General features: G+C 40.5%; 1 protein-coding gene across 3 annotated transcripts in view; it reads right to left on the bottom strand.

Annotated features, from left to right (window-relative positions):
- The window catches only part of LOC116295253 (dystrophin), a 62,309-nt gene that overhangs the window by 38,370 nt on the left and 11,800 nt on the right, over nucleotides 1–12,139 (bottom strand). For all 3 annotated transcript variants that reach the window (XM_089032191.1, XM_089032190.1, XM_089032192.1), the window contains 14 exons: nucleotides 11,423–11,604; nucleotides 10,469–10,613; nucleotides 9,932–10,098; nucleotides 9,598–9,760; nucleotides 8,881–9,063; nucleotides 8,224–8,385; nucleotides 7,244–7,573; nucleotides 6,033–6,356; nucleotides 5,309–5,635; nucleotides 4,439–4,765; nucleotides 3,151–3,306; nucleotides 2,091–2,255; nucleotides 1,608–1,916; nucleotides 630–950 (listed from right to left, as the gene is read on the bottom strand). In XM_089032191.1, the coding sequence (XP_088888317.1) occupies nucleotides 630–950; nucleotides 1,608–1,916; nucleotides 2,091–2,255; nucleotides 3,151–3,306; nucleotides 4,439–4,765; nucleotides 5,309–5,635; nucleotides 6,033–6,356; nucleotides 7,244–7,573; nucleotides 8,224–8,385; nucleotides 8,881–9,063; nucleotides 9,598–9,760; nucleotides 9,932–10,098; nucleotides 10,469–10,613; nucleotides 11,423–11,604 (3,261 nt within the window). The remainder of the gene's footprint in view (nucleotides 1–629; nucleotides 951–1,607; nucleotides 1,917–2,090; nucleotides 2,256–3,150; nucleotides 3,307–4,438; nucleotides 4,766–5,308; nucleotides 5,636–6,032; nucleotides 6,357–7,243; nucleotides 7,574–8,223; nucleotides 8,386–8,880; nucleotides 9,064–9,597; nucleotides 9,761–9,931; nucleotides 10,099–10,468; nucleotides 10,614–11,422; nucleotides 11,605–12,139) is intronic.

The following is a 12,139-nucleotide window of genomic DNA, read 5'->3' as shown; positions in this document are numbered from 1 at the left end:
AATCAAATATTAATGATGTTAATGATCGAGTGATTTTTCAACAATTTTGCAATGATTTTTAAATGTTTGAAGCACGCTGTGTTGAACAATGATGGAGTTATCTGGATAGACGTATTTGGAAAAAGATGACGTTCGTTGTGTCTAATGCCAAAGGATTTTTATCAAAAAGATCAAACCCTGAAACAACCTCTGGGCTGATCTAAGTCAGGGCATGGCTAACTCACAGATAGAACCCTGAAACAACCTCTGGGCTGATCTAAGTCAGGGCATGGCTAACTCACAGATTGAACCCTGAAACAACCTCTGGGCTGATCTAAGTCAGGGCATGGCTAACTCACAGATAGAACCCTGAAACAACCTCTGGGCTGATCTAAATCAGGGCATGGATAACAGCCTCACAGATCGAATTGGAGTTTAGCGTGTTGGGTTTTAGGAAAGGAGGGAAAAAAACCCGAAGAATAATTATCGAATTAAAAGATAATTCTAAAGATGTATTCAAAAAATTACAGAAAAAATAATCACAATCAGAAAGAAAGAAATGTTTCAACCGTTTCCATAGCAACACTCTTCAAAATAATCCCCCACACCATTTGATTGGTTACATTCTGACAGTTCCCATGACAACATACCTTGCATTGTTCCTGTAAGCTCTTGATGATGCGCGGCTCTCCGGACACCAGCTTTAGTTTCTTCACATTACGGTGAATCTTGTCCAGACGCGACATCAGATCTCCAACTAAAGCTTCAAACTCGGTGCCCAGCTTCTTAACAGGCTGGTCTTTGAGCTCGGTGAATTTGGTTTGAATTGTGGTCCATTTGGTCTTGAGTTGATCGAGTTCTCTCAGGTGCGAAGCGTAGATGCTTCCGTTGGGACCGTGGCTGAGGTCTCGGCAGGCTCTCTCTATAGAGACGAGGAGGGCTTGATTGGATGAAAACTCGTCGTTCAGTGTCTAAGAATGAATAGCAATATAACAAACATCGTTAAATATTATCAATATTAACATCAGCAATGTTCACTATCATTACCACCGTCACCATCACCCCGTCATCATCACCCCCATAAGCACCGCCATCATCATCACCATCATCACCATCATCATCACCATCATCATCATCATCATCACCACCATAAGCACCGCCATCATCATCATCATCGCCACCATCTTCACCACCACCACCATCATCTTCATCACCACCATCATCATCACCACCATAAGCACCGCCATCATCACCATCATCATCACCATCACCACCATCATCATCACCACCATTATTATCATCACCATCATCATCACCATCACAACCATCATCACCACCGTGATTAACATCGACACCACCATCAACACCATTATCAACACCAACATCTCCATCATTACTAACATCGACACCACCATCATCACCGTCATCATCACCATCACCATCAGCAACATCACCATCATCACCCAACATTAATTTCATCATCACCTACAGCTCTATCTTTTAAGAGGGTTTTTTCATGACACTTCCAGCGCCAAGGTTACTGCTTAACCAATCAGAATGTAGGAACGAGGCACCGTCACGGCACGGCACGGCACGGCACGACAACAGATGCATTAACTACTATTTACCTTTATTTCCCGTTCGTCGATTTCCTCATACTTATTAATCCTCGTTGTAATAAGTATCTCGATCTTAGTTATCCAGGTTCTGATGATGTCAAGATCTCTCTTCATTTGTAGACGTTTGTTCAGCTCACCCTCAAGTACCTGCCTCGTCCTTTCCGCGCGATTCTTCATCGCTTCCATACGTTCTACGAACTCGTCGCGCTGCTTCGTTACCGCAGTAATTGAAATTTTCTTATTGATAAGTTGGTTCGCGATGTCGACAACCGATCCAGGACCGCTCATCTTTAATAGGCTGAGGTGACGAGTGAGGGTCTGGGAATGAGCAAGAACAAGCATAAAAATTTCATTCTGAATCAACTTTCAAACTAATTTTATTGTACATCTTTTTTTCCATTTTGCACTTCCTATTCTTCTTTCCCATTTTTTGTTCACTTCCCATTTTTCTTTTTCATTTTTTCAACCATTTCCGTGGTAGCATCTACTTACCCTCAGAGCCTCTTCAAGGCTGCTTTCAGTCCCTTCCAGGCTGTCGTAGCTTCTTTCAGCCACCTTATCAATTTCAGATATCAGTTTGTAGTCTCTCTGTAAAGCCACATTAAACTGCTCGAGCTCTGATTGGGTGATCTTGAACTCATGCTGTCTTTGAGCCACCTGTCGAATTGGTCAGCGCAAAAATCTTAACATTCCTATTCTGTTATTTCAAACAAATTGATGTTGATAACTGTCGACTATAGGATACCGTTCGGTTAGAGATAATTGTTTGGAATGCTTTACCTTGGGAATACATCGAATCGAAATACGGCGACCAATTAGTATTGGTTAAACTCACGATCTCGAGTACAATTCGGAATTTATAGGTACGAGTGATGTTTTGAAAGTTTTCAAAATTGGACGAGCCTTTTAGGCGAGTCCAATAGTCCCCTTCACAGTTCCCTGCGCCATCTTGAAAGGTAGCCGCGCCTTTGCAGTGAAGCGAGACGAACGGTGAGCATGCAATGTTAGAGACCTTTTTTTAACACCTTGGACAATTATTCACATGTTTATATCATTGCAAGCTCACCGCTCGTCTCGCTTCGATGCAAAGGCACGGCTACCTTTCAAGATGGCGCAGGGAAGCTTGAAGGGGACTATTTGAGAACTTTCAAAACATCACGAGTATCTATAAATTCCGAATTGTAAGATAAAATTGTGCGATTTTATGTTTAAAATGCGCTCAACAAAATTGAGCACCTTAATTGTGACTCTACAGAGTACAATTTGGGATTTAATTGTACTCCTCTTCTCCAATCAGAATTGAGTAATTTTGTAGAGTGTATTATAAGAATAACTATTGTTCTGTACTGACTAGCGACTGACTAGCCTTTCATACATGTGTTTCTACGTGAAAACGAGGCTAGTCAGTCTCTAGTCACAGCAGAACAATAGTTATTCAAATTGGTCGCCATATTTCCGGTATCGGTGTATAAACTGATAAAGCAAAGATGTTGCTGAAATCTAGTGAAAACAAACCCTTTCTGACCAATAATCAACCTTTTGCTAATTATACCTTGTTCTTAAGCCTCGACCAATCACTGTTAAGCTTCTTAAGATTTTCCACAAGAGGTTTGGCGGATCCCTGCTTGGTGTGATCTGCCAGCTGATTGGCTGTGGTGTTGATGCGTACCACCACTGGGGCTCTCTTGGAAACATCTTGCTGTAGCTCCTGTTGAACAAATCAGAATAGCAATAAATTAGCCAAGTTGCCATGGAGACGGCGCAAAAACAATCTTAGAGAGGGAAGGGAAAATACAAATATTTTAATAGCATGCGCCTATGGAACGTTGTGAAGACAACTTGAGTGACATCCACCAAAACCAAGTTTATCGCGAAAAAAATTGTACGATTTCGCGCGTGTGAATGGAAAGCGCTGTACATATCCTGATGACAATTAGACAATGTATGGTTGCAACTCAGACAATAGCGAACCAATCACCGTGCAGTAGTTTTCCCAGTGGAATTAAAATCTTGTCCCACAAACAACTACACAGTATTTGTTTTAATAAGTACTACAAGGATTACGAGACAATTTTCTTTTCTTTTCTCAGGACATGAAACAATTGAAGCAATTTGTGATTTATTTTCCGCGATCAGAGTTTTATATTCTGAGATACTCTAGCTAATTTGTTGAGCTTGTGGGACATTACAACGGTAACTAAGGGGAGTCGGAATCATGAATGATTGATAAAAGCCCACATATCTCAGTAAAGTCTTGTTATATGATTTCTCTGTCTTTTTATAACATTTTGATTTTGCTATCTCCTGATTGGCTTAAGTCTTTTTTATCTTACGTTTTGTTTCAAAGGGTCCTGGTTAGTATGCAAACTGATTAATCTAATTGTAGTCCTTGAAGCTAGATAACCAATCATCGAGTAGATATTCATAGATATACATATTTCTAAAACTAATTTGTTATTTAACTCTACATAGCTATTGATTGATTCATAGATACACATAATCGGAAAAAAAAACGTTGGCGGGTTCAAAAAAAGGTTATATCATCAAAGCTAAGACCGAAGGGGAGCATGTGAAGACAAACAATTATGCTAATTTCATGCTTATTGCACCTTTCCCTTCCTGTGCGCATTTTATGCATCATGGCTTTGGCATGTTGTTAATCTAGGTCGACCGACTTTGCTCTACTGTGAATTTTTACATGTCTATAAGCAAATATAATACACATTTCGGAGTACCCAAAATCCTTCTTAGCTTCGATGATATGACCTTCTCGAACCCGACTACATTTTTTCAATTAGGTGTATACATAGTTCTACAATTATCTCAGTAAAGCGACAAACCTTATAGTGATCCATTTTCTCTCTCGTAATCTCCCCAGCAGCAATATCCCTATCATCATCAGCGATAGACCGCTCTGTCTGCATGATCCAATGACTCATCTCCTTCATGTCATGGTTAAGTTTTTGGTACTTCTCCAGTGCGGCGAGGAGGTTATCTTTAACCCGACCTGCGTGACGCACTAACGTGTCCCATCGGATTGTCACGTCATCTAGTTGATCACGCACCTTCTGCGCGTACGCCGGGGTCGCTTTGGTCAGCATGTAGGTGCCTGTTTCGTTGAGGGAGTCGAGTTTTCGTTGTAGTTTGGTGATGTCGCTTTGAAGGGCCTGGAGAATCCAAGAAGCAATCATTAGTCTGTACATAGACATTTTGGCTTCGGCAAAATGTTTTCCCATTTTCAAAGTGTCTTTCTCTAAAGAATTAGTCATTCCGAGGTTGTGGGGAAAAACTGGGTCTAGTTGCCATTGCAGTGCATTGTGGAGATGTTTGAGAGGACAGATTAGATAGATGATAGGATAGATGGCATCTATTTTGTTCCCTTACACAGTCCCACAATACACTGCAATGGCAACGTGACCCAGTGTTTCCTACAACCGTGATGGCTAATAAGATTCTTTCTTTGAGTTAGAACCATATTCATGTGTCTTCTCCTGTGCAACAGTTAAGCAAAAAATGATAATCTAGGGAATGACATGTGGTCCTATAAATGGGAAAACATTACGTCCTAGGTAAAAAGCCGAATGAGCAGGGGAGCCCAAAAATGTGGTGTTTTCTTGATCCACATTACCCAAAATCCAATGCAGACCAAATTCGTACCAGTCTCCCACTGAGCTCTCAAAAGAGAATATAGAGTATTCATACAACCATACCTCGCTCTGATCGAGCTGTGCTTCAAGGGTATCGGGGTCCCCAGCAGCGGGCTCCTGGTCCTTAAGGAACCCTCCCACGTCCGCCATCCATTTATTCAGCTCTTTCAGTTCATCACCAAACTGCTTGTTCTGGTTGATTCCCTTCTGTGCCTGCGTCTGACGTCTTTCAATGACCGTTGAGACATCCTTCCATTTGTTATTCACGTCATTTAGTTTAAGGCGGAGTTGCTCGAGTTTCTGACGAGGTAGTGCCTTCATAAATTTTTCCCCGGCGGTGTTCAGGTAATCTATGTTTTTCTTCTGTTCCTGTAGCATTGTCTGCGCTTGCTGAAATAAAGAATAAATTCCACAGAAAAACCTTTGAAACGATATCCAAATTAATGTTCACTGAGGAGCTCAGGGGATAAGTTATTGTGCGAGTCTTAAGGGCGGATTCAGAAGAGGGAAGGTACGGTATTCTCGTCTCTCATCTCTGGGGTATCGGGTTTAATACCTCTCTCATTCTCTCTGTCGTACAAAGAAATTGATCTATAAATTTGATTTATAAATGAATACAACACTACTTTTAGAGGGGGAGGGAAGATTGTATCACTCGTTTCTCAATGAGTTAGCTTAAGGTCAAACGTTATTCATGTTCATTGTTTCAATTAGGTTCGGCTCATGTGAAGTTCGACGTTTAACCTGAGCCTTGGGCTGCTAAAATAAAGTTTATCTTTCTATCTACCTTGTACTTTTGTATTTCGTCTTCCAAAGAGTCGACTTCAGTGATCTGAAAATCTCCACCCAACTTGGTTTCAACCGCCTTTATACTAATCAGAACAGTATCCATTGTGTTCAAGTATTCCTTGGGAGGACCTGATTCCAAGGTTGAAGTCAGCCGTCTTTCACGGTCGTCGAGTTTCGACAGGACGCTTGTCCAGCGCTCGTCCATTCTCTTGACAGACATTTGGAAGATGGGTGTCTGTCTGTCTTCTTTGGAAAGCTTGCTGGAGAGGTCTTTGAGTTTGATGAGGTGGCGTTCGTTACTGTAGAGGTCGTCACGTTTGTTCTATAATAGATATTTAAGAGGAATTTAAGTCGTTTAGAAAGATATCTAATAATGACTAAAAATACTTCAATATTTTCAGTATTGATTATACATAGAGTGAATATTTGAATGGTAAAATAATTTCATATGATTTGAGTGATGCATCTTGAAGACATCAAGGTTTATACTTCCAATATACTAATGAGTGTGATGTCATTATAGGCATGATTAAATATACAAAACTTTTCTGGGACAGCAAAATATCCTGTATATGACATCATTGTCTTACTCAGGGTTTATAGAAAATGAATAGCAAATTTGTTTTCTCATAGTAATCAGTGTTGAAATTTAAAAACGATGAGAAGCAAACTCAAATTCCTATAATGACATCATACTCATTAATATATTGGAAATATAAACCTTAACATCTCAAGATGCATCACTCAAATCATATGAATTTTTTTACCATATTTTCAAATTTCTATTTTTCATTTAATATTCATTTTATGTAGAATCAATACTGAAAATATTGAATTCGGTGGTATAGGCACTAATGTAAAATGATGAAATATAAGATAATGTTGAAGTAAAGGCGAATATAAAAGAGAAAGAAAGAGAAAGAATGAGAGGAAAAAGAGAATGTCAAAAAAGAAGAATATGGTAGAAAAAAATACGAGGAAGAGTGAAATAGGGATTATAGCGAAAACACGAAGAAAGAAAAACTAAAAACAGCAAAGCAGAAAGAGAACAAGAAAAAAAGTGGGAAGAAAAAAGGTGAAAAAGTGGGAAGAAAAAAGGTGAAAAGTTGAAAGAAAAAAGGTGAAAAGTGGGAAGAAAAAAATGGAAGAAAAAAAATGAAAAGTTGGAAGAGAGAAAGACAATAAAAGGAACAGAAGGCGAGTAATTACCTTGCACTGGTCAATCTGTGCCTTGATTTCATACTCATTATCAGGCACTCCACCAAGCCTATCGAAAAACCTCTCCACTTCCTTCACCACAGTTTCAACTTTAGTACTCAGGTCCACCACATCCCTTCTCTGCCTGGCCAGGGACGCCTTGTGTTTTTTCTCATCAATCAACTTACTGACGGCCTCCCATCGTTCAATGAAGGTTTTGAATTTGTGTTCAAAAGTAACTGGTATGGTTCCTTGTGCACGGATCTGATCCATGATTTCTTCACCTTTCTTCTGGATGGCCAGCACGCTTGGTTTGCGTTGAGTTTTAGCGTTTTCGAGAGCCTAAGGAGAAAAAACAATAATTTCTTTAATATTATGAACTCAGAGTTAGATATTCGCTTTCGAGAAATATATTTTGTGTAGTTCCAGAAATCATCCACACCCACCCCACAGAGGAATTTGGAATTTCCGAAGAGTAGGGGGGTCAGAGGAAGAACAAAAATCACAGAGTTTGTATGGAAGAAAATTGGAATTTCGGGGGGGTAGGGGGTGTCTTAAAAAAATTCCTCCGTGAGGGGGGTATGGATAATTTTTAGAACTACACATTCCAGGTTGTTGATCAAACCAAGAAGGTGTGCTAAAATCTATGTGAAAAGTCGAAAAAAGCTTAACAGCGATGGGTTGAGGCTCAAGAACAATGTATTGTCATATAACGCTTGATGATTCGAGAGATTATGGTTTTTACCAGATTTCAACAACAGGTTGAATCTGTGGTCTAAGATTATGGTCTGCATGTGGTCTCTGAGAGTTAGAGTGTGACCATGACGGTATAATAACTGAGCATTTTGATTTGATGTACAGTAATTTCGCGCGCTGTGATTGGCTCACGGGACATCGTCAACTCCGTACCGTGACCGTGTCGCGCGCCATGCCGTGACATAGTCATACAAAGTCTACTTTACTAGGCGCAATAAGTGAATAGATGACAATACCTCGATAGTGATGTACTGTCGAGATAGTTCATCACTTGACATCTTGTCGTTATCAAAATTCATCCTCGGTGATTTCAGGGTCGCCTCTGTCTCGTTCAACCAGAACGTCTTCTCGTCGATTTCTGACTGGAAGGGTTGCATTTTAGATTCTAGGCCTTTAAGCTGAAAGAGAAAAGGAAGCAGGGACAATAAAACAAAAAACATTTTCTTTGGGAATCAAGGGTATCCAAGTGACAATCTTTCCCTCCCCTCCCCTCCTTTGAGCTGAAATAATGAATGATGAGGAAAATGGTTAGCCGTAAGGAGTATAAAACACAAACTGTTTCATTGGGAATCAAGGGTATCCAAGTGACAATCTTTCACTTCCCTCCCCTCCTTTGAGATGAAAGAATGAATGATGAGGAAAATGGTTAGCCGTAGCGAATATAAAACACAAACTGTTTCTTTGGAAATCAAGGGTGTCCAATTGACAATCTCTCACTTCCCTCCCCTCCCCTACTTTGAGCTGAAAGAATGAATGATGAGGAAAATGGTTAGCCGTAGGGAGCATAAAACACAAACTGTTCCTTTGTGAATCAAGGGCGTCCAAGTGACAATCTTTCCTTCCCCTCCCCTCCCCTTCCAAGCGCAACCATACAAAGCAGTCAAATGGCTTACCAGCGCGATTCTATTGGACACATCCGTAGTGATGGCATTCCACTGATCATTGAATTCTTCCATCCTATCCTGAATGGCGTCCACTCCAGGCGATTCTTCTTCCATATGTTCCGCAACACGTTCTGCCGCCAAGTTGAACGTACCGAAAGTTGCTTGTTGTGCTTCCAATTCTTGTTCGAGACTCTGAGATTTAAAAAAAAAATTGTATTAGATCGTTTAGATTCATTGAGATAACATTTTCGAAATTCCTCAATTTCTACCGGAAGGGGGATTCCCGTGGGAGACTCCCTTGTTACTCTCTAATCGAGTCTTCACTGGATCGGGAACTTTCTTTACTTCCACCCGCTATCATAATGAGATTCCTCTAATAATCTCTTGGCATACACATCTTCTGATCGCTCCTCCAAGAAGGGAATCCTTGAAATGCAGTAATTGAGTGTTAAGGAGATTCTATCAACTTGGAGTAAGGGAATCCCCAACTGAATAAATTGCAGCAAAAGGGGATTCCCTTGCCATGCAGTAATCTAGTGTTAAGGAGATCCTATCAACTTGGAGTAAGGGAATCCCCAACTGAACAAATTGCAGCAAAAGGGGATTCCCTTGACATGCAGTAACCGTGTGTTAAGGAGATCCTATCAACTTGGAATAAGGGAATCCCCAATTGAACAAATTGTAGCAAAAGGGGATTCCCTCTAGAATCTTTGTATCAAGACATACTATTAAACGTTGAAGGTTGTACTTGATTGAATCTGGGTCGTTCAAGTCAATGTGCTTTAGACTACTAATCTGGTTTTCTTTCTCCAACAACCATTTAGAAAGTCGTCTTTCTTCGTCACGATACTCCTGCCAGTTAGCCAGGACATCTTGCAACACAGTCCACCTTGAAGGAGCAAGAATAATACTAAATACAAGTACTAAACAGGGCGTATTCGGGGCCTACTAGGTTTCCTAGGCCTCCCTTCACATTGCCTAATGTTATGCGCATTGGAGAAGAGACGATTAATTCTTGAGACTAGTAAGGTGTGATATAAGTGGGTAAAATCGTAATCACCTCTGTTCGGTCCACTTGCAGACAGACGACCATCGCTCCCCAAGCTGAGCCAGCTGTTCTTCCAGTTCAGCGGTAGTGTTTTCTCCCGCGCTATCATCGACAACCACTACCATGTGTGTCAAGGAGTTCACTTTCTTCTGCTGGTTCTCAAGATCTTCCTGGAAAACCTGGAAAGAAAGCGTAGAAACGGTAAATGCAACCAATACCACCAATTACTCGGAGCAATTTTCTCTGCAATTTATCTCGCAACAGCGTTGCAATACAATTTGGAAAAGTGATTAAAAGGTGCAATGGAGACGCAATAATTGCCAAAAGTAGAAACGAGTCTACTTTTCGCAACAATTGCTGCAGCTTGACTCGCAACATTTTTCAAATTGCGCTGTAGGTTACACGTTGCAATGCTCCATGCAACTTGTGTCGCAACGACGTTGCGAGAGAAGGTGCAGAGAAAATTGCTCCTGTACTCGCGCCTTTAGTCGCGACAGCACATTTTATGCTTATAGTGTAATTGGGAAACACGGTAATGGACGAACTCACCTTGTGTTCCTCAACCTTCCTCTTTACAGTGTCTATATCGTTACCAATGTCATTGACGGCTTCGATTCTTGCTTCAGCTTTGCTTAACCAGTTGGCCAGTTGATCGATTTGGTGTTGCTGGAGTTTCATAAGATTTTCATGAAGCCTGAGATGGATGAAAGTCGAAAAAGATGAATGGGAAGGAAATGGGAAAATGGGAGATAAGTGAAATTGCAAAATGAAAGAAATTGAATTTAAAAAATAAAAAGCAAGCGACATAAGATCAAATTAACTGGGATTTATTAGATTTTCATGAAGCCTGGGATTTGAATAAACGGGAAAAATTAAATCGGGGAAAATGAAAATGGGAAAAATGAAAATGGGAAAAATGAAAATGGGAAAGGTATCTTTCGACCGTTGAATTTTTTTATTCAATTAGTGTTATTTTTTAAAATAAAAGATTAATAAAAGATTTTAAATATAATGTTTGTTATTTTAGGGCACGTGCTAGTTGTAACAGCCCAGGACTGATCTACACAATTAGCTATCCAATAGCTGTTATTACAGTCGAGAAAAACCTTTTGTTCTTAGGATCATTCAAGCGAGGCTATCGGGTCGATACAATGCATTACGAGTTATTTGCATTTCATCTGCATGAACCATAATAACAGCAATAGTCCCCTTCACAGTTCCCTGCGCCATCTTGAAAGGGAGCAGTGCCTTTGCATCGAAGCGAGACGAACGGTGAGCTTGCAATGATAGAGACATGCGAATAATTGTCCAAGGTGTTAAAAAAGGTCTCTATCATTGCATGCTCACCGTTCGTCTCGCTTCGATGCAAAGGCCCAGCTACCTCTTAAGATGGCGCAGGGAACTGTGAAGGGGACTATTAAATATACTTGTATAGTACAGAAGAAAATAAGTAATGAAATTTTAGATCTCAGACCGACGCTTTTTGAATTAGGTGTATCTTACGAGGTTTGTCTTTCCATAGCAGAGATTCTTAACGCCTCCCATCGTTCGTTCAATGTGATCATCTGGTCACGAATATCATTCTCTTCCTTTTCACTGACCAAGCCTTCGCTTATCAGTTGGTTTCCATACTCTAGTACGCCTCCCACGCTGGTCTGGTGTGAAGTCAACTCCATCATGAAATCCTGGGGAGGAAGAGAAGATAAAAGAAGGTCACGCAAGAAAATGATGGTCATGCAAGAAAATGATGGTCACGCAAGAAAACTTTTTTCTGGTGCGAAGTCAGCTCCATCATAAATTTTTGTGGAGGAAGATAAAATGAAAGCATGTGACAGATCACGCAAATAGTTGTCCCTGTGTAACAGCACAATTCGTTTGACTTTGAAGTGCTGTTATTGTCACGGCACCGTGTCCGACCTTTTCACTTGGGTGATAAATAATCTTGTGCGCTGTAATTAGTTGACAGGATGCCGTGTCGACTTAAAGTCATGCCAATCTGCTCTAAAAGACACGAAGAAGCGCATTTCCAGAGTGCTCCAAAAACTCGTACTTGCGGTATTGTTTAAGCAACTTTAAAATTTCTTTGCCTCCATCCTTGAGCGCCCGCATAGGTCTACATGCTCTAGCTTGGGTACAAACATCTTTCGTTCATCATGCCTTACATAAAGTTTTTTGCACCCAAGCTAGACCAGAATGCACCTTGTTTGTTGAACCCCCAAA

The sequence above is a fragment of the Actinia tenebrosa genome, unplaced genomic scaffold, assembly GCF_029948245.1.
Source record: "Actinia tenebrosa isolate PJP-AT-01 unplaced genomic scaffold, QUT_ActTen_1.0 PGA_scaffold1__47_contigs__length_23844297, whole genome shotgun sequence".
Lineage (NCBI taxonomy): Eukaryota > Metazoa > Cnidaria > Anthozoa > Actiniaria > Actiniidae > Actinia > Actinia tenebrosa.
Note: the sequence above shows the minus strand (reverse complement) of the source record. Positions and strands in the feature narration are given on the sequence as shown.